Source organism: Malaclemys terrapin, chromosome 1 (assembly GCF_027887155.1).
Source record: "Malaclemys terrapin pileata isolate rMalTer1 chromosome 1, rMalTer1.hap1, whole genome shotgun sequence".
NCBI classification, from domain to species: Eukaryota; Metazoa; Chordata; order Testudines; family Emydidae; genus Malaclemys; species Malaclemys terrapin.
In genome coordinates, this window is record NC_071505.1 from 27,161,754 (window position 1) to 27,184,786 (window position 23,033).

The 23,033-nt window shown below is 43.6% G+C and overlaps 1 protein-coding gene across 1 annotated transcript in view; it reads left to right on the top strand.

Moving 5' to 3' along the window:
- The window catches only part of CDHR3 (cadherin related family member 3), an 84,766-nt gene that overhangs the window by 32,205 nt on the left and 29,528 nt on the right, over positions 1–23,033 (top strand). Inside the window, exons 5-14 of the mRNA XM_054016193.1 lie at positions 1,497–1,588; positions 4,149–4,243; positions 4,354–4,458; positions 6,215–6,363; positions 7,959–8,148; positions 11,560–11,728; positions 14,207–14,306; positions 14,454–14,552; positions 18,618–18,844; positions 21,178–21,349. Of these exons, the coding sequence (XP_053872168.1) occupies positions 1,497–1,588; positions 4,149–4,243; positions 4,354–4,458; positions 6,215–6,363; positions 7,959–8,148; positions 11,560–11,728; positions 14,207–14,306; positions 14,454–14,552; positions 18,618–18,844; positions 21,178–21,349 (1,398 nt within the window). The remainder of the gene's footprint in view (positions 1–1,496; positions 1,589–4,148; positions 4,244–4,353; positions 4,459–6,214; positions 6,364–7,958; positions 8,149–11,559; positions 11,729–14,206; positions 14,307–14,453; positions 14,553–18,617; positions 18,845–21,177; positions 21,350–23,033) is intronic.

A 23,033-nucleotide genomic window follows, 5' to 3' on the forward strand; every position in this document is an offset into this window, starting at 1 on the left:
TTCATATCACTGGCATCTAGGAATCCTCATTCTGTTTGGGGATTACTGCTGCTACTTAGGGCACGAGCAGCCAGTCAGGGTCACGGGACAGATTAATGTTCTATAAGCACAGGACATAGCAGACATGGAAAAGTCTACAGTAAATAATGATTTAAAGGTCCGCTTACTCATTAACCACCCAAGCTAGCAATAACTCCTATACAACTTAGGAAAGCTGGGATTCCCATGTTTCCAGCGATGTGGCACATGAGATTCTAGTCCTAGCAGTTCATGATATGAACTGAATTGATGTAGACACAGTGAAGAAAAAGGACAAACACAGGGATGGATTTTAAAGCAGCAGGCCACAACTTTATTACATTTAACACATGGACAGAATGTATCTACCCTGTTAGCCATACTCTGACCTACCAGGCATAAGTGGTTCCAATGTGGGGATTCCCTACCCAATAACCCACAATTCAGGTAGACTCTCTTCATCTTACCTCTAGGACTCAGCTTGCTATTCTGAGTCCTACTCCTGCCCCCAAGGGGGACCAAGGGTAATAAAAGGGGGGGGACCTCAGACCACAAAGGCCTCAGGGTCTCCCCCTATCCCATGAACCCAAGGCCCACCAGTAAAATCCCAGGTCTTTTACTTCTGCGAATCATTCCTTTTATCCTTTTAACCACACTCGAAAGTTGTGATGAAATAACATCCTTATTGAGTATTAATTATTAAACTCTGCTCTTATTTAACTTAATTGTACCTCTGGGATGCTGCAAGGAAGACAAAAAACTCCCCAGCCCTCTGCCAGTTTGGGCCCTATAGGAAGAAAAAAATTCATTCCTGACCCCAGAACAGGCAAACAATCAGAGTTACAGCAACCACAAAACACAGCTTCACGGCTGCTAGTACAAGGAAGAGAGGGTGAGGCTGCTAGAATGGAGCAAAAAGCAAGAGGCCTTACAAGGCCCAAGCTAGGGTTTAAATTAATGAAAGGAGAGAGTGAGGGACCAATCAGATCCCTTCCGCCCCAAGTTTGCCAACCAGTGACTAGAGACTTTGAAGGGGAGGGGCAGACCTGCATCCTCTCAGCACATGTTCTCTTCCCACATTCAACTGGGCCTATCCCAATTGCTGCTGGCCCCCTCAGGTTTCCCATCCAGTGAGGCAGGTGGGTGGTACTAGTCACAATCCCTCAACAACATAAAAATTCAGGCTAGCCCAGGCCATTTACCAATGACCAGTTCAAGATATGATTTATGTGTGTCTCTGTCTGTCAGTGGTGCACAGTTCACAATCACAAATATTGATGGTTGTCTATTTACAGCATGGGGGCATGTTCTTTTGCCCCAGCTGTGTGTTGTTTTAGTGTGTGTTTGGGTATTTTGTTTATTTTGGAATTAGACTGAGTTGTAGAGTGAGTACAAGCATCAGGTGTTCTGATATAGTCCGTATAGCCATGTCCTTTTTAAATATAAAATTAACATCGACTATATTTTTATTCATCCAGCTGTAATGATTTATATCTTGGAGGGAAATAGAACGCCTCCTGGAGTTATTTACCAGATTGATGCATCTGATCCCGAACAGTCACAACTCACAGTAAGTTTAATTAAAGGAAAAAAGAAACAATGCAATCCACTGCATCTGAAATATAATGAATTCCAGGAACTTTCTCCTCTGAGCTCACTAATCAAGCATATAGAAAAAAGTATATTGTCAGCTGAAATGAAACATTTTAAATAATAAAGTAGAACAGCAGAATGTTATTTTTGATAAGAAGGCGCCTATCCCTCACCACTGGGGTATGAAGTGGGTTTTAAATTTTGAACACCCCAAAGTTAGAGTTTGGAGACAGACTTTTGATCTGGCCCATCATAGATATAGCAGGTAACAGGGTCTTTCTTACAAACTGTCTCCAAAACCCCTTTACAGAGTAAGGGTTAAATGAGGCTTTTAATCTTTTATGTTACAATGAAGTTTCTTTTAAATGAAACATTGGGGAAATAACTTTTCATGCAATGAAACGTCAGCATTTAGCTATCTGGAAAGCAATACAGTGTGATTTGTGGCCAACAGCTTTAAAAAATGGCACTAGCTGATATGAAAAGGTTCTGGGTATCAGCAGGAATGTCTGAAAAGTCACTTTTTGCAGATCTGGAAAGGGTAATTGCATTTACCTGAGAAACTGGTGAAAGATACAACATTATCACAAACAGACATTTCAGGTGTTACTTCAGCCTGTAGCATTACTCAAAAGAGCAATTAAATTGTAGGAGCTGCTTTCTTGACCTCCTTACTCAGTCTTTTCCCAGGCAAACTCCCACTGAAGTCAATGTGGGTTTGACTGAATAAGAAAAGGTGTAAAGGCCTCAGGATTTAGCTCTAGATTCATTATTATTGCCAATGAAAGAAAAAAATAACTGCAGTGAATTCTTCATCAGCAAAAGTCTTTGAACCGGTGATAAATCCCAGCCATAATAAGGAGATGCAAATGCAGAAATGATGGACTGCTCATACAATAATACTCCCAGCAGGAAAACTAGAGTGGTCCATTGACAAGAATTTGTTAGCTTAATTGATTTGATTACTCAGCTGCTTTTTCAGTAACTTCAGTTAAACATATCACAATAGGAGATGAGTTATGGTTACACTCGGTTCTATTTCATTTCTATTTGTCACATGGCTAAGTCTACACTAGAGAGTTCAAAGCACTTCCGCGGGAGCGGGAGAGTGCTGGGAGAGAGCGCCACCTCCATGGGGGGAATAGCTCAGAGTGCTGGGAGCCGTACTCCCAGCCCTCTGAGCCTGTCCATACTAGCACTTTACAGCGCTCAAACTTGCTGCGCTCGGTGTGTGTGTGTGTGTGTGTGTGTGTGTATGATTTTTCACATCCCTGAGCCTGCAAGTTAGAGCGCTATATAATGTAAGTGTAGACAAGCCCAAGAAGTAACACAAGAGGAGTAGCACCAGCTGAGCAGGCTGTAGAATTTTTAAGAAGACTTTACTGATCACCTGATTTATCATTATTTGATTCTGTATGTTCTAGAATATCACTTGTTAATTTAGACCTGGTCTACACTACACATAGAATCATAGAATATCAGGTTGGAAGGGACCTCAGGAGGTCATCTAGTCCAACCCCCTGCTCAAAGCAGGACCAATCCCCAACCAAATCACCAATCCCCAACTAAATCAACACAGTTAGGTTGACTCAAGGCACCTTACATTAAACTAGCTGTGGATGTGTCTCCACTTAAATTTGGCTCCTGATGACTGAAGTGCCCCACTACACTGATTTAATAACACCATCTCCCCAAGCAACACAGAGTCAGGGTCAACGTAGTTAGGTTGATGCAGTGTGAGTGTAGACACTCTGTTACTTATGTCAACCATTACTGGCCTCCAGCAGCTGTCTCATAATGTCCCTCAGTGACCGCTCTGGTCACTGTTGTGAAATCCGCTGCCCTGGGTCAGGGAGACGGGAAACCCCATGAATTTCTGAAATTCTTTTTTCTGATTGCCTGGCTTGGCGAGCACACTTAGCAGCTCTCCACTGTTGAGTGCAACTGCCGAAGTGACCATGCTGGCTACACACCCCAGGCGTGCTCCTGCCTGGAGGAGACAGGAGGTGGTGGATTTCCTGGGTCTCTGGGGAGAAGAGGCTGTGCAGGCACAACTCTGAACCAGCCACAGAAATGTGGATATCTATGAGTAGGTCTATGAGTAGGTTGCTCAGCAGATGCAGGAGAAGGGCTACAACAGGGATCAGCAGCAGTGCCATGTGAAAGCCAAAGAGCTATGGCAGGAGTACCAGAAGGCCAGAGAGGCCAACAATTGATCTGGTGCAAATGTGACACAATGACTAGCTTGGTGTGTGACCATGTCTCTTTCTAATGGGAACCACTGTCATGCCCTGCTTACTGTTTACCAGCAGACTTACTTCTATAGCTCAAGTGACAGTGGCTTGTGTTTCTGGTGATGAATGTCCTGGGTTTGATCCTGCTGATGACCATGATGCCTGTACATCTCCTTACACAGAGTTCTGCGGCAATACTGTAAATGTGGGGCATGTTTCCTTGATCCATTCTTTAAGCCCGTGAATGAATGACTGGATGTTTTAAAAAGATAAAAATGCTAATTCATAATCCTTTTATTCCAGTATTCATGTACTCCTGTGTCAGAGTCATTCATTGTCTCTCAAACTGGAACCATTTCTTCCACAAAAGAATTTGATTTTGAGAGAGATCCACATACGTAAGTATTCATTTTGATCCGCTGATCATTCTTGTTGTTCATTGTTAACAGAGACCTACTGCATATAATACATGGAGTGATCTTAGTTTGATTTTGTTTTTATTTAACAGTTATTTGTTAAACATAACAGTGACAGACCGCCTAGGGCTGAGCACTACCAGGACAGTGATAGTCAACATCATTAACACCAATGATGAACCACCTTACTTTACCACGTAAGTGAAACATTCACTTTGTACCCTAAAAATACAAATGGTTCTCAGACTTTTCAGCCCCAGCATCCATTGGTTCAGCCTTTTGGGAGACTCTGTAATATAGCCATTAACTGATACAATGTCTCATTGTTTCTATATCCATCTTTCTTAAACTTAGATTGTAAGCTATTTGGGGCAGGGACTATCTTTTTGTTCAGAGCCCATCACAATGGGGTCCTGCTCCATGACTGGGGCTCTGAGGTGCCACAATCAAACAAATAATAATAAATTAATGATAATACATAAGAACAGCCATACTGGGTCAGACCAATGGTCCTTCCAGCCCAGTATCTTGTCTTCCGACAGTGGCCAATGCCAGGTGTTTCAGAGAGAATGAACAGAACAGGACAATCATCAAGTGATCCATTCTCTGCCACCCATTCCCAGCTTCTGGCAAACATTAATAACTATTATAATAACTATTTATTTTCGTTTTGTTTTGACTTCTTAGTCTCTTGTTGGACGTTTTGATCAGTTTCTTTCCATTATCCTTGTATATGTTATTACAGTTAATTTTCAAAGCTCGTGTTTGATGCTAAGTCAAGCATGAAGACATACACTCTGTCTGAAACTCACCCCTTTGCAGAAGGTCAAAATAAGGTCTATAGTCCAGATCCACAAAGGTACTTAGACTCCTTACTTCCATTGATTTAACTGGAAGTTAGGAGCCTAAATATCTTTATGAATCTGGGCCCTAAGTCTCAATTTTAGGGTCCACTCCAATGCATAAGCCCCCTGCTCAGGAAGGGTGGCCAGCACATCTCTCGGCCCGCGCCGCTTCCTGCAGCCCACATTGAGAGAGAGAGCGGAGAACCGCGGCCAGTGGAAGCCGCAATCAGCCAAACCTGCGGACGCGGCAGGTAAACAAACCGGCCCAGCCCGTCGGGCTTTCCCTGAACAAGCGGAGGACCGGTTTTGAGAACCACTGTGTTAGAGCACTCACCTGAGATGGGGGAGACCCAGGCTCAGTTACCCCCTCTGCCTGACTGGTGGGAAAGGATTTGAACACACATCTGCCACACCTCTCAGGAGAGTGCTCTAAACACTGAGCTATGGGATATTTTGATGTATGGCTCCATCAATCTCTTCTGTTGACGCTGTTCCATTTTGGATAAATAATTGAATAAAGCACAAGCAGAGGTAAGTGCTTCCCTGCAGCCCAGACTACATGCCATGCCTACTTTTGCACATGCAATAACTGCAATTGCACATCAGAATACTCATTTGTACATGCAGCTGCAAAAATCACAAATAACCATGCAAATTTGCATGTAAAACAATGCCTGGGCTATAAACTCATTCAGGAGAAATCAAGCCCTACCAGGGTGAATATATTGAGCTAGTTTTATAAATAAAGTGAATCAATTGTTGCCTGGAGTTCTGGGCATGCTCAGTCAGGGGAAAGCAGACCCTGTCATTTAAAAAGTTTATTGCACCACTGAGACAAGCTCTTTAAAATAATATTGTCCTGGAAGCAGTGACTGTGTGTATTCCATAGCAAGATTCCTTATACTGCTACCGCTATTTTTATTTTTTAACCTGCATGTGGATGGAATGAAAACAGCTAATCCATTTGCAGGAGATGGATTGGATGATCTAACAGGTCTCTTCTATTTCCAACATCTACAATTCTATGATTGTCAAGCAATATTGGCATTTAGCAATGGGTGTGGAGGAACATTTATTTGCCTCTGTTGAACTTCTATGTCTACTCTAGGAAAGAGAGAGTCTACAGGATTCCAGAGGAAAACAGCCCAGGAACTGTTGTTGCCAATATAACAGCTAAAGATCCAGATGGTGAAGGCATTATCAGCACACTTGTCTACAGCATCAGTCCACCTAATATGCATTTCTCCATAAATCCATGTAAGACAAACAAAAATACTATATGTCCTTCAATCTATCTGTGCCTTTTGGTACAAGAAAAGAAACAATCCAGGTTTGAGAAACTCCTTTGGCTCCAGTTTTAAGTTATTTTATTTCCTTCTGTCGCTGCCCTTATGAAGAAGCAGCATACTTTATATCGGGTTAATACATTCTTAGGGCCGGGTCCTTGGGTCTGGCTGAGCTGCGCTCAACATGGAAGTGGGGGGGGGGGCGCAAAAGTGGCTTAAACTCATCTGATCCTGAGGGCTGTTCCCTCCGGCACCTCCAGAATAAATTAGTGTAGCCTCACCGTTTTCCTAATCTGTGTTGGCTGCAAAATTCCCCGATGGGCTGCTGCGCCAGCTGGAGATTTTCAGGGCATCTCCAGCCACCTTTGGTCCTGCCTGCAACATGCGTACTTTGCCAGAGGTGGGCTGGGAGGGAGTAATGTAGACCTTTATGCCAGCCTCAGATTCCTCTAGGCGAGAGGACTCCTCAGTTGCCTTCTTAGGGCAGTTTTATGCCTCTTTGAACCATGAGAGCAACACAAAATGGTCAGATCAGGGGGCCAAGGACCAGGACTTTAATATCCTTCATGGTGCAGGCTGAATCCCCTCCCAGGATAAGACCTACAGAAGCCCTGTAATTCAAATCCATTATTTCCCCCAGGTGAGACATCTCAGAAGACTTGACGAGCTCATATAACAGGAGAGAAACACGTCTGCACCCTATTCGCCTTCTGTCCATGCACACCGGGTTCTCCTCGAGTCATTTACAGCTGTGTCAGTGAATGTTACACTTCTGAACTGGTAGCACTTTCAGTCAGATTGGCACAGTTGTAAATGACTACACAAAGCACAGGGCAGTGTAGAATCAGGCCCAGTGACTCTTTTTCTTCTTTCTAAATGCTTTGGCTTCCCTGTGCCTTTTGGGCTTAAAGTGCTACACTCCCCATTAGTACACTAAGAAACACAGACCGTGTATAAACACATTCTGTCACCCTCTTCTGGCTCTTTGCCTATAGTAATACATGGCTGACATGTTAGCTTGTTTGAACAATGGCAGATGAAAGGGTATATAACCAAGAAGTGAATGAGTGAAGACAGAACTTGACACACTACATCATAGTTGAGAATGATTCTTACTATATGTAGATCTAGAGCTGCCTTGAGAGCACTAGAAAATGAAGTTCTGTCTTTAGCCACAGAGCAGAGACAGCGTGAACATTAGCAGTGCACACTTCCCAACACTACTCTGCCAATGTACCTCACCCCTGACTTACAAAGACCCCTACTAGGGGTGAGAAGGTAGGTCAGTCTCCATACCTGGTCAGTTATTGGCCTCTCTGCTGAGGCTGTCAGCCATCATGGTATTTTTGTGCTGTGGACACTTACCTGCTAAGGGTTAGATAAAATGCATCAGTTTATTTCAGATCACTAAACAAACAGCAGTGATGTGGAGGTAGGGAAGGCTCTATATTTACCACCAGTTCCCTGAGCCATCAAGTCCTTGAGGAGAACAATATATTTAAATATGAATTCTTGTCATTTCTTTTCCAGTGGTGAGTATCTAACCCCTCATTCCTTTCCTCTTAGTCACTGGTGTGATTTACGTGGCTATGCGAATAGATCGAGATGCTGCTCCACTACGGCTAAATCCTAATGTCTCATTGGTCATTCGTGTGGAGGACAATCCCAATGGTGGGCAAACGAATGAAATAGAGATAACAGTCATTATTGAAGATCTCAATGACAACCCACCAGAATGTAGCTTGTACAACTTCAGGTACTAAGCCACTCACAATGTCTCTCACCAATATGATGGGGCCAGTATTTGATGTAGGGCACCCCAGTTAAGCACCTAGATCCTGCATGTGTATGTTCAAATGGGCAGTCCCCGCTCCTACTGGTAAGTGCTGACTGTGTGTCTTAAGATGCAGGGCTCAAACATCTTGTTGGTTCAGGTTTGAAAATTGGGCCCAAAACATCTGTGCCAAATCAGGGTTTTATTTATCTCTTTCTCCCATTCAGATGCCAATCACCACAGCATCGAGGGGCCATAGACTGTATATAATTAAAAATAGCATCATTTCTGTCCAGAACAGGGGCAGACTTTTCACCCCTCTCATTTCATTAGAATTTATTAAATGGGATCATTCTAAGCGGTTGACTTTCAGACCCTTCTGGCTGTTATTAATTTTAACCTTTGCCCTCTCCTTTCCCAACTCCCTTTCTTTGTCTGCTATCTTCATGTTCTTGGCCTGCAAACTCTTCAGGGCATAGACCACTCTGCCATTATACATGTTTGGTTTGCAGTTGCAAGCACTATACATTACCATCAGTCCTGCTATTTTCTCCTGGACGTCTACCATTCATACTGCGTGTGGGTGATGAGGGGGGGATAGGTGGGATTGTGTCATGCAGGATTTAGAATCTTTCACAGTTCATGGGGCTGACTATGGTGTTATTCCATTTTTGTGCTGTTGTCAATAGAGCTGGGAGAAATTTTTCACACTGTTTATTTGCCCCCCAAAAATGCTGCTTTCGTCAACATGAAACTATTCATGCATTCGACAAGAATTTGCCAGTTTTAATTTAAAAAAATTGGGGGGAGAGCTGGATTCACAAGGAGGTTTTGAAACAAGGAGCATTCACAAAACTGCTGTAGGAGGAGGAAGTTCCCTTGTAATCTTTAGCCCAGTGATTAGGGTACTCATTGAGATGTAGGACCCCCCCAACCACTACAATTTTTGATTTGCTGAAAGTTTTCACTATGATACAAACTGAATTTTATTCCACGATTTTTCAGAACTGCCAGGAAACTGAAAAATCAGTTATTCACACAGCTCCAGTTGTAAGGCCCATTGGATGTATTTTTTGTCAAATCTTTTCAATTTACATTTAAAAGACCCAGTCCCGTAACCCGTCCAGCGAGGGTCAATGGGATCTGTGCTTGCACAAGGACTACAGAGTTGGATCCCAGGGCCTGGTTCTGATCTCACATCCAGTTTTATATCAGTCTAACTCAATTTAATTCAAGAGTGACACCTCTGAAGTCAATTGGTGTAATTGAGAGCAGGATTGAGCCCTAAGCACTTTGTTTTTATTAAATCTCTGCTGCAGTTTTTAAAAATAACAGAATCAGAGTGATAGGCAAGAAACTCACTTTAAAACAGTCACTTCTGACTAGATTGAACTCCTAGATATTTATTCATCAGGAAATGAGAGAATAGCTCTCTAATTATAGCATATTGATAGTTTAGTGACAGGAAAGTGTTTCTCTCTAAATTGAGAAATTATTAAATTGATCTGAACAATCTACTTGAGGTTCCAAGAATGGCACGAAGCACCCAGTTAGGAAGAAATCCTGTAGTTATGAGGAATCTCCTTCTCCTGTGTTTTTAAACATCATGATCCTTAACCTGTAGCTCTTTGGGACATTTTTCATTGATTCTAAGGCCAGAAGCGACTCATTTGATCATCTAGTCCAACCTCCTACGTAACACAGGCCATAGAACTTCCTTGAAATAATTCCTGTTTGAACTAGAGCAGGTCCTTTAGAAAAACATCCAATCTTGATTTAAAAATTGTCAGTGATGAAGAATCCACCCTGACCCTTGGTAAACTACTCCAATGGTTAATTACTTTGACTAATTAAAAATTATACCTTATTTCCAATCTGAATTTGTCTAACTTCAACTTCCAGCCATTGGATTGAAGGTCCTATTATCGAATATTTGTTTCCCATGTGGTTACTTACTTACCACGATCAAGTCATCCTTAACCTTCCCTTTGTTAAGCTAAATAGATTGAGCTCCTTGTATTTATCACTATAAGGCATGTTTTCTAATCCTTTTATCATTCACATGTCTTTTCTCTGCACCCTCCCCAATTTATCAACATCCTTCTTGAATTGTGGACACCAGAACTGGACACAGTGTTCAGTAGTGGTCATGCCAGTGCCAGATATAGAGGTTGACCTACTCCTGCTCAAGATTCCCCTGTTTGTGCATCCAAGGATTAACTCTTTTAGCCATAGCATTACACTGGGAGCTCATGCTCAGTTATTATCTACCATAACCCCAAAGTCTTTTTCAAGGTCCCTGCTTCTCAGGATAGAGCCCCACATCCTGTAAATAAATCCCCATGCATCTATGTCTCAGACAAAACACAAGCTATTCCCATCTTGCCTGACATATACAAGGCTGCTCAAGGAGTATTGAGTGAAGTGACTGGAGCTGTCATGATTCCACCCCATCCCTGCAAGCAAATAAGGAAGTAGGGAGATGGAGGAGCTACTGTGGGAAATAGAATTGCAGAGAGCTGTAAAATCATTGTGGATCAGGTTCTTGACATTGCATTATAATATGGGTATCTGAGCCTTTCATCAATAGAAGATGGCATTATCAAGATGACAATCACCACAACAGAACATCTGGAACTCACTCCAACTTTATGGTTGTCTACTATTCCATTCATGGAGGAAATGACTCTTCAGTTCTGCAAAACTGATGTGATGAATGAGAATTGCTTTGATTGAGGTATATCAGATTCAGCTGACAGATCATGGGTTACTGTAAATAGTTTAGTTGGAAATATATCACACGGCTGTTCTAAGATAAAGAATAACAACTAATTTCAGTATTTGAAAGTAACCTTATGCCCTCATAGGCCCTGATCCAACAAAGCACAAACATATACTTTAAGCATGCATGTAGTCTCATTGATTTTGGTCCCACAGCAACTTCAGTGGGGCTACTCACATGAGTAAAATTAAGCATATACTTAAGTATTTTGTTCAGTGAAGAAAAACCAAGGCCAAGTATCAATTAAGGGGCAAATGAAGTAGCATATCTCAGCATGTAGACAGAGTACTGAAACACAGATTTTTAAAAGAGACTCATTTAAAATTAGAGGTGGATCAAACTAAGATCCTGATGCTAGTTTCAAAGTTAAGATGTGTTCCAAGCATTTGGTTTGGGTTCTGTCTAAGGGTTTTGGTTTAGCCCATTAGAGAGAGAAAGGGGTTAGCCACAAAATACAGATCAGATTTCAGCTCTGCTCCTAAAGTTTGGGGTGTTGGAATCTGGGATTTTCGTTTGAAAAGTATGTGGAAGTCAATATGCAGTACACTTCAAAAGCTGTTAAGAGGAATGTTGTAAAGAGGCATGATGGGAAACGTATTTCTTTTTGACAGACTTGAGGTATATGAAACAGCCACCACTGGGACACTTCTCCTTGACCTGCGAGATCACTGCCAGGATATAGATGTTGAACCACCAAATAATGAATTTAACTTCACTGGATTGTCTGGACTTGGAAGTAACAAATTTACACTGAATCCATCTGGCTCGGGAAGAATTGTGGTTAGTTAATTCTTTTGTTTTAGGAAGTCTCAATTAAGGTGGCAGTTTGTTAAATCTAATTAAGGTATCTTCCAATGCTCTACATTCATTATCCTTTCAGGAAAAATTGTTATTCACATTGGGCTAGGGTGAAACTGTTGATAAAATGCGTGCAGGATTTTTTTTTTTTTTTGGAGAGAATGTTCTCTATGGAGTCTACAGATCATGATGCACAATTGTTCTTTTTTCTAAAATCTGAAAGCATGGTTAAAACTGGGGGAAAAAACCCAAAGCCATAGACTTGTTTGAAATCTCCTTTCTAAGGAGTGTGGGGGCACATAATGAATGTCAAGATAGTGCTTTGAAACTCATTCCTGTTTAACATTGATATGGAGGCATAACAGAAGCAACCAGGGGCAGGTCCCAGCAATTTAAACAGTGCCAAACTAATCCCAATTCACACAAGTGTTTCTAACATACTACATGAGATCTTGGCTATTCAGAAGAAAGATTGACATACCAGAGAAGCCCCAAACTCAAAACCGCCTCCTGACTCCACTGGTAAGAACTGTAGAGCTACTCAAGGTGATCAGTTCATACAAATGCACCTTGGGAATTGCACTTGTTTATTTCACCTGACAGAACAATGGATTCCTCGTGCTGATATCAGATCTGCAGTTACAAGAACTCTATCCAGTTGCTTGGCATGTGTAATGTTGGTTGTTTTGTGGATAAAAACTGTGCAATACACCAATCAGTAAGCACCTAGATATACCATTCAAAAGAACATTGCAGAAGCATGATGGATGGTGATGTACCGCAAACTACTTCCTCATCAAGACTAAGAAACATTTGCATGACAACACAGGAATGTATAGTCCTAATCTCTTCTGCTCACAGTGGCTGTATAATGTAACATGCTGGCTAAATGTGCCATTTCCCCTCCATTGGTTATTCCATAGAGGATAAGAACCTAGTACTGCTACCGGCTAAAGGAGTTACTATTTTAACTCAAATGGTAGAGACTTGAGCTTTAGTGCTGACAACCCCAGTGAGGGTGCTACAAAGTATGGCACAATGCAAGAGACTGGGTTTTAATTCCCCATTTGGGCAACCACTTTGTAACGACTCTCCCCTGGGATTATCATCAGTGACTGAACCTGAGACCTTTGGCATAGGCCTACACCCCATGATCTAGAGATTTAGAGAATAAGACTGAGAATATATTATTGTCCTTATATAAATGGATGAGGAGAGATTAAAGAGGCTAGGACTTTTCAGCTTGGAAAAGAGGAGACTAAGGGGGGGATATGATAGAGGTATATAAAATTATGAGTGATGTGGAGAAAGTACATAAGGAAAAGTTATTTACTTATTCCCATAATACAAGAACTAGGGGTCACCAAATGAAATTAATAGGCAGCAGGTTTAAAACAAATAAAAGGAAGTTCTTCTTCACACAGCGCACCGTCAACTTGTGGAACTCCTTACCTGAGAAGGTTGTGAAGGCTAGGACTATAACAGCGTCTAAAAGAGAACTGGGTAAATTCATGGTGGTTAAGTCCATTAATGGCTATTAGCCAGGATGGGTAAGGAATGGTGTCCCTAGCCTCTGTTTGTCAGAGGATGGAGATGGATGGCAGGAGAGAGATCACTTGATCATTGCCTGTTAGGTTCACTCCCTCTGGGGCACCTGGCATTGGCCACTGTCGGTAGACAGGATACTGGGCTAGATGGACCTTTGGTCTGACCCGGTACGGCCGTTCTTATGTTATCTAAAGCAAGGGTTCTTAACCTTTTTCTTTATGAGACTCCCCCAACATGCTATAAAAACTCCATGGCCCACCAGTGCTACAGCAAGTGTTTTTCTGCATATCCAGTACTGTAGATTAAAAAACAGGGCTGGCATTAGGGGGTAGCAAGCAGGGCAATTGCCTGGGGCCCTGCAAAGCTAAGTTGCTTGGACTTTGGCTTTCTGGGTCCCAGTGAGTCTAATGATGGCCTTGCTCTCTGGTTTATTTTGGAGGACCCCCTGAAACCTGCTCATGGCCCCCCAGGGAGCCCCAGACCCCTGGTTGAGAACCTCTGATCTAAAGGATCAACATTATTTGTTGGTAGTAGTAGTAGTAGTAGGTTCTTTTCCTCTTTATGGACCAACCATGAGATAAGGGACTTGTTACACTTAGCCAGCATATTACACACGCTTTGAACTCAAAGATAAAAAGATCAAGACTTTTGCTACATGTAACACAGGGCCCCTACAAGTTTAGCTAAAGGACAATGAATCTTCTTGGCTGTAATGGAGTTAGGAATTACAGCTAGACACCAGAGAGTGTATTCAGTCCTGTAATTTATTAATTGCTTGTATAATTCAAAGAGGGCAGTGGTATAGGTATCTAGCCAGCACATTGACAGAACACTGGAAATCATCATTTGCTTGGTGTGTGTTGTGACTTTATGTAACAAGGTATAAATACAGTTTTCTCTTTTTAAATCTAGTTGATTGGAGATCTGGATTTCGAAAATCCAGATAATCTAGCAGTTGAGGAATATACTTTGACAGCTGTGGTGCAAGATATTGCCCAGCCTTACTATACTAGCAAGTATCCCTTTTATTCTTCTTTGAGATTTTTTTCCTATGCTGTTACTGCATAGCAGGAGGAATGTTATTCAAAATACGTTTATGTTCAACACATGTTTTCATAGCCATACTTAACCATTAGTTAATCTTCCATTATGTTTCCAGATAATATCTACATTTACATCAAAATAACTCCAATGAATGAGTTCTTCCCAGTCTTCAATAGCCCATCATATGTATTCAATGTTTCAGAAATTACTCAAGGTACAGTAAGTAAAGGCTATCCTATAGATGTAAGGTTGTTACAGTGTAAAATAATTATCTTGGAGCACAAATATATTAGTTTGTATTACAATAGTGCCTCAAAGCCCCAGCCAAGAGCAGGGCCCCACCAAACCTCATAGTACAGAGTTTACAATGTAAATAGACAAAACCATCAAAGGGTGGGAGAAAGGAAGTATTATTATGCCCCCTTTTACAAATGGGGGAGAGAGATTAAATGATTTGCCAAAGGTTACATAGCAATTCTGTGGTAGAACCAAGAACTGAACACACATTTCTTGGGCGAGATCCTCACTCCCATGCTGGCCACTTTACACTATGTAAAAGAGCATAAATGGGTCCAAAAAGCCTTGGTTCAGCTGAGGGACGATTCCCCAGTCTCTGGCACTGTGAATGATAGTCATAAAGCTGCCTTCTGAGGATCCCTTGAAGCCTCTGTTGTAGTGGGTGGGGTGTCATCATGCCCCTGAATCCCAGGGCAATGCTTTAAGCACAAGACCATCCACTCCCGCCTAGCAGAGTAGTATATACAAGGAAACAGAGTTAGACTTGCACTCACTTGGGGATGGGGGAAAAACACATTTGTTGTGAGGAACCTGCTTTTGCAATAGCAAAAATTTGCAGTTAAAACAATTTTGCAAAAAACTTTCAAGCATGAGTTTTTCCACTCATGCTGTCTGAGAATTTTTTGCGCATCTTCTACATGACCTGCCTCAGCCTCCCTGAGACCTCCCACTGCCTTTTCCACTTCTCCCTGCTCCACGGACCTTCCAGCTTCTCTGCTCTACCAGCACCTTTTCTTCTGCAGTTATTCCTAAGCAACTTCTCTGCAGTGTTAGCAGTGTTTTCTTCCTCTGTGTAGAGGGCCTGCCTCCTGTGTGTTTACAATGTCCCTTACCTGCAGCTGCATTTAACTCTGGCTTTTTAAATCTTTTTACTTGGAGTGTACAGTAATTGAGAGGAGCAGACAGAGTTTCATCAGGAATTTGGGGGATTTTTTGGAGGGAGGGGGATAAAAGATGGAAATTACAGCTGTTTGCAGGCATTTTCACTGGGTTTAAAGGGCCAGGTTTTTTGTAGCTTGTATAGCATAGCCAATTTTCTTTGGCTGTGGAACTTTTCTATTATAACATGTTATTAAACTAAGCTTAAATTGGAGGCAGCAAAAATTTAAAAGTGAAAAAACTCATCCCCAAATATAAGCTATAGTCTTTATTAAAATCTACTCCTCCATCACACACTGTAGTAGTTCCCTTCCTCCCCACCACCATATTTCATTTTAAAAAATGACCCACATATTGGGACTGTGAAACCTGATATTTTTTCTAACAGCGTTGAGACACACATTACCCAGAAGGGGAACTCACCACCAGCGTGCCCCCTCATAGCTGAGCTTGTACAGCAGGGTCTTCTCTGCTGGTGCCCCTACTGACAGCTGCTCCAGGCTGGGAAGGAGTTGATAAGAGCCTGTTGGCTCCATCAGCCCTGTGCTGTTACACCTGTGAGCGGTGCCAAGCCTGGAGGCAGGATTTAAAAGAGGAAAGAGTCTAACTCACTAGTGGCTGACCAGAAGGAGATGTGGACCTCTCAAGGAAGGCCTGGTCTACTTCTCATGACTCAGATCAGTTATAGGGAACAAAGCAAATTGAAAGGTCCCTACCTACCCCGGGAGGCTCTGGATAGGTCCTGAGTCCCAGCCCAGGCTTCCTCCAGGCAGCTTCTAGGTTTCCTTTGGCCTCAGCCAGGCCTTCCTTCAAAGGCCTAGCACAAGAGATCCACCCGTCCTGGTCAGCCACTACTGAGCTGGGCTTTTCCTCTTTGACTCCTCCCTTCAGGCTTGCTACCTTTGGCAGGTTTTAAAGGGTGGGGCTGACTGAGCTCACAGGCTGTCATTAACCTCTTCCCAGCCGGGGTGGGATTTGTATACCCTATGACAACGTGTCATATCAGCTCAAGATGGCCACAACTGCAAGCAGACAAAAGACAATGCACAGAACCATCACTTGAAAAAAGTATGGCAGGCCTACAGCAAAATTGCAAGAAAAGACTGGGCCTGCAATACCTACCAAATCCTGGGCTGTGTTCAGGGTGGGAACATGTTGAGGCTGCTTCTGAAACTCTACAAGCTTTGTGTGGTTTGAAAGAGCCTGTTTGAGCTCAGCAATGCTCAAACAGGCTTTTCAAGCAAAAATGCAAAACAAAGGCTGGTGTAATGGTAAGGCACTATGCTGGGACTCAGGAGATGTGGGTTCAAGTCCTGTCTCCTCAGAAGAGAGTTTTCTGGCGGCTTGGCTGGCTAGTATTCCCTGGCAGTGTGGCTTCTGTAATTTTCACTCCACGCATCTGAAGAAGTGGGTTTTTTTACCCACGAAAACTTATGCCCATATAAATCTGTTAGTCCTTAAGGTGCCACCAGACTCCTCATTGTTTTTGTGGATATAGACTAACACGGCTACCCCTCTAATGCAGGAGCTAAAATGTCAAGTTGCTGATGGGAATCAAGGAGAGCAGAGACTTAGCCCTGGTCTACACTGGGGGGGAGGGAATCGATCTAAGTTACACAACTTCAGCTGCGTGAATAACGTAGTTGAAGTCGACATACTTAGATCGACTTACCGTGGTGTCTTCACTGTGGTGAATCAACTGCTGCCGCTCCCCCGTCGACTCTGCCTGCACCTCTCGCGGTGCTGGAGTACAGGAGTCGACGGGAGAGGGCTCGGGGTTCAATTTATCATGTCTAGACTAGACGTGATAAATCGATCCCTGCTGGATCGATCACTGCCCGCCGATCCGGTGGGTAGTGTAGACATACCCGTAGTGTGGAGGCACAGGTCCCCATGTAGAGGGCCAGGGCCCTGATCTTCAGCTGTTCCCCCTAGATTCATGCAGCTATCAGGAATGCTTTGGTTTTGAGAGACCTGTTAGTTCCATGGTGTAGGGGTGAGGCTAGGCATCATACGCTGCCTCTCTGTAGGCACAATATGGGGAACCTCATGGAGTTTACTGTCTTGCATGTACTTCCCTCCTCCCACCTGTGTGATTCAGACCTTTGTAATGTAATCATTTAAATAAATCTCTGAAACACATGTGTGACTATAAACCTCTGTGTCCTTCACAGAGCTTTGCTGGATTCTGAAAAATGCTTATACGAGTTAAACAAGTGTTAGTGTAAACCTTTAAATACTGTTGCTTTAAAAACCCTTTGCAAAACAGCACACATTTTTGGAGAAAATACAGATGTGGGCTCTAACGGGATTCTGGGGAAGGGGTAGTGCCAGCAGAAAGCATGCTGGCTGTCACACAAACTAGGAGCTAGCAATCTGCAGCAGGGCTGGAATTCACAGAGCCAGGAGGAGAACTAAATGAAATGCTGATGGCCTCAGTGACAACAGCTCCCCAACCTCCCCTTCCTGCTTCACTTTTGGCATTTAGCCCATAATTCATATGAAGCTGGTTATTTAAATATGCATTTAGGGTGAAATTAACTCCTGCACAGAAGTCACTCTTGCATCACATATGAAAAATCATATATATGGGGAAACTGACAGCCAAAATATAGGAAACTTTTGTTATTCTTCCCCCTCCTCCTTTCTTTCTTTCTCTTTCTTTCTTTCTTTCTTTCTTTCTTTCTTTCTTTCTTTCTTTCTTGTTAAAAAAAAGAAATAAAACAAATATTGAGGGCTTGTTGATACTGAGAAGTTAATTCAGATTAAGGTAGCATGTGAACTTCAAGCACGGCATCTATTCCTGATTAAGTCCTGGTGTGGACACATTAATTCCAGAATAAGAATACCTTTGGGAATGGATTACGCTAATTTGGCATAAGGGACTATTATTCTGGAATAAGAACATCCATACCAAGAGTTAATCCAGAATGACTATTCTGGAATAATTACTTGTGTAGACAAGTCCTAAATTAGAGTTACATCAAAATCTGCATATGTCATTTGAACTAAGAAAGTCACTTAGGAGGAGTCTGATAGTCTTTACATTTCATTTTGTGTGTAATTTTTTTAAATGTTAAGATAAGATGACTCTTCTTTTCAGCTGGATCCAGCATTGGAAAAGTGAGTGCAACAGACAAGGATTTACCATTTACTGGAATCACATATTCCATTGTAGCTGGAGGAGGTACCCTTTCTTACACACAAATATTTTGGATTGACCCAAATGAAGGAAATCTGAAGATTATAGCAACATTAGACTATGAAGCAACGCAGAGGTACATTCTCACAGTGCAAGCTTCTGACACAGAGAAGCTTGCTACAGTGTCCGTGAGTAACTATATCACTTCTGCAAATGTCTCCCCTACCTGAGGCAAAATTTAGCCTATATCCATGGTCATCCCAAGACCTATGCACCACTCAACTCCCAATGAAGTGATATCGAGGCTGTGGGCTGGCTCTCTACACAGGGCTGAATTTCACACAAAGGGAGGATACAGTGGGAGGGAGCAGGGCGTCCTGCCATTTAAAAAAAAATGCAGTGTTTTTATTTGTTGTTTTTTTCCTTTCAACACTATCTTTTATCTGCCTGTTATTCATTCTTGATATTTCTGGTGGGCAGTAAGAGAGCTTTCTGTGTATCCACAAAGGATAAAGAGCATTTCTACACTTACAGCAGCATGTTGATACTGCACGCCCAGTAGCACAGGTATAAAGAGCTGTGTGGACAGTGAGGCACAGCTTAACTGAGTGGAGTAGAGTGCCCGGCACTCCTGAAATCTAGGGTAGATACACCCTACATGGCTATCTACATGTCCAAGCAATGCCTCCCATGTCTACATGGCTATTTTTAGCAGCATAGTCTCCATCTCCCTGCTGCAGGAGCCTTTCCCCACCACAGTGAAAGGCTGGCAGCAGTGGGGAAAGGCTCCAGCAATTTCCTGCTGCCCGAGCCTCTCTCTGCTGCCTCCCATCTTCCAGAGCCTTTCCTGGATGCAATGAAAGACTCTGGCAGTGGGGAGCTGCTGGAGCCTTTCACTGCCACATGTAGCTACACAGCACAGTGACAAGTATGGATGCAGCCTGCCTTTCACTGTGGTGTATACCTACATATGTAGTACCTGTACTGTACACGCCGCCGTAAGTGTAGACGTAAGCTCACATTCACTCCTTATATGTTTTAGAAAACACCAAACTTCTGTGCATATAAACTGTTTCCTTCAGTGGTTAACATCTCTCTTTACCCCATTTTTGCATTACATTTGATTTTGCTATTAAAAAAAATTGTATTATCTCCAAGATTTTAGGCCCAATTTTCCATTAACTGCTTGGTGAAGGAACAAGGGGGGTTGGGGGGGAGAATGCTTACCCTCTCACTGCCCCTCATCTCCACATGGGGAAGGGTTGATCTACATGAGGAGGGCTCCCTTCGTGCATGGAACAGTCATAGAATCATAGAATATCAGGGTTGGAAGAGACCTCAGGAGGTCATCTAGTCCAACCCCCTGCTCAAAGCAGGGCCAACCCCAACTAAATCATCCTAGCCAGGGCTTTGTCAAACCTGACCTTAAAAACCTCAGTCCCTGAATTATTATTAAATGTCGGGAAGCTTAATTAACATTTGTGAAGCACTTTCAGAACCCTGAATGGCTAGATCAGAGGTGGGCAAACTATGGCCCTGCGGGCCACAACGGCCTGCGGGACCCTCCTGCCCGGCCCCTGAGCTCCTGGCCTGGGAGGCTAGCCCCCGGCCCCTCCCCTGCTGTTCCCCCTCTCCCACAGCCTCAGCTCGCCCCGTCGCCAGCGCAATGCTCTGGGTGGCGGGGCTGCGAGCTTCTGGGACAGCGCAGCTGCCGAGCCCGGCCTGACCTGGTGCTCGGTGCTACGTGGTGGCGACGGCGTGGCTGGCTCCAGCCGAGCGGCGCAGCTGTAGGGCCGCCAGCCACCAGTGCTCCAGGCAGCGAGGTAAGGGGGCAGGGAGCGGGGGGGGGGGGTTGGATAGAGGGCAGGGGAGTTTGGGGGGGTGGGCAGGGGTCAGGGCGGTCAGAGGGCAGGGAACAGGGGAGTTGAATGGGGGCAGAAGTTCTGGGGGGACAGTCAGGAATGAGAGGAGGGGTTGGATGGGGCAGCAGGGGGCAGTCAGGGGCGGGGGTTCCAGGGGCAGTCAGGGGACAGGGAGCGGGGGTGGATGGGGCAGGAGTCCCGGGGGGGGCTAATGAGGGGGGGGCGGGGCCACGACCCCGTCCCCTAATCGGCCCTCCATACAATTTCCGAAACCCGATGCGGCCCTCAGGCCAAAAAGTTTGCCCACCCCTGGGCTAGATCTAATAAGTGTAAAGGATTATTTTCCATTCTGACTATGACATACTTTAGGCAATTCAAAAAAATCAGAAGTCCCACATAAAAGAAAGTGCAGTGTTAGAACATAATTTGCCTTAAGGAATCGGAGTTCTAAAGGGACGTCGGTCACAACGTGAGTTCATGATCTCTTGAACTTTAACATGTCCAAGGCAAAAACTAAATTAATGGACCTTCCCTGCCACTCTTGTTTAACTACTGTCAATAAAAAGAAAGAAGAACAAATCCTACTAGCTGCTAGAGCTGGCAGTATTCTGGCACAGCATAGTGGAAGAATCTCACCTGATCAGCTGGCTCTCTTTCAGGTAACCATCAATGTTCTTGAAGTAAATGATGAAAAACCAGTTTGTTCAGCCAATACCTATTCACTGGCAATCCCGGTAGACCTAGCTGTTGGGACCAACATTGAGGGTTTCAGGATAGAGTGTGTTGATCGTGATTCTAGTCCCAGATCTTTCCGGTACTTCATTAATTCAGGTACTGCATTTGTTTGACTCTTGAATGTCATTGTTGCATGCCTGATGAACGAGGAAAATGCTTGGATATAGACGGTCCATTTGATTTTGTGAACAAAAAAGTCTAGTACATGTTACATGCTAATGCTGATATTGGCTAGGGTTTAGTACCATGGTGATTGACAGGCACTTTAGAAATAACAAAGATTAGCTAGCTAGAGCTTCCATTTAAATTAATGGCAAAACTCACATTTACTCACTGGAGCCAGCCAGACTTGTACACAGGGACAAATTGTACTTCAGTTATAACAGGGTAAACTTGAATAACCCCATTGGACTTAATGGAGTTCTAGTATTTCAGATTTCTGTCAGTGTAACAGAGTGGAATTTGGGGCACTGCTCAAAACTACTCTACAAAACTTGTGTCCTACCTTCATGCTGTACTCATTAAAATACCTTTGTAAGAACATGTGCTTGGACACAAAAATCAATTATAAGCCAGGTGCTGAGACATTTGGTGTTGCCTCATTTCACAAAAAGGGAGCCATTTTAATTTAGGAAAAACTTCTCCTTTTGAGGCAGAGAATGGGGTAATGATTGAACAGGTGATTCAGACAAATATCTTAAGCAGAGAGGGTGAGAGCCTCACCCCCACTCCAGCCCCTTTATGCAACATAAAGGGCTCAGAGTAGCATAAAGGGCCTCTAAAAGCCCTGGTCCTGACCATGGGAGGAGTCTCCTGGTGCAGGCACTGAGGAAAAAACAGTAAGGCTATTTTCTGAGGACCCCTTTGCAAAGCCTTGTATAGGGGACATGCAGGGGGTGAAGCTGGGAGTGAAAGAGGCATGTCAATTGGTGGGTCTGCACAGATACAAGGCAGTGCTGAGACCCATAGTGCAGCCATAGGGATGCTATTTAAGGCCTAGGCTACATTAGAAAAGTAGATCCGCAGAAAAATCCATACTCCTGAGTGGCGTAGTTAAGATGCCCTAAATCCCCATGTAGACAGCGCTAGGTCAGTGGAAGAATTCCACCTCTCGGGAAGGTGGATTGGCTACGCTGATGGAAGAATCCCTTCCATTGGCATAGGTAGTGTCTACCCTGATGCGCTACAGAGGTGCTGCTGTAGTGTTTCAAGTGTAGACAAGCCCTAAATTAAGCCGATGAGCCAGAACAGCCCAAGATTGGGAGGGCACAAAAAGATGTCTTAAAGCCACCTTAACCCTCACCCAAGGCTGTGAGTTCTGTGCTGTGGCTATTGGAGGTGTAGCACAGGATCTTATACAGAGTTGTTAAGACCAACTCATTCAGATGCTGTGAGGATCTCTTGCAATAGCCCTTAGCATAGAATCATAGTAGATTAGGGTTGGAAGAGACCTCAAGAGGTCATCTAGTCCAATCCCCTGCTCAAAGCAGGACCAACCCCAACTAAATCATCCCAGCCAGGGCTTTGTCAAGCCAGGCCTTTAAAACCTCTAAGGAAGAAGATTACACCACCTCCCTAGGTTACACATTCCAGTGCTTCACCACCCTCCTACTGAAATAATTTTTCCTAATATCCAACCTAAACTGCCCCCACTGCAACTTGAGACCATTGCTCCTTTTTTGGTCATCTGCCACCATTGAAAACAGCCGAGCTCTGTCCTCTTTGGAACCTCCCTTCAGGTAGTTGAAGGCTGCTATCAAATCCCCCCGCTTCCCCACTC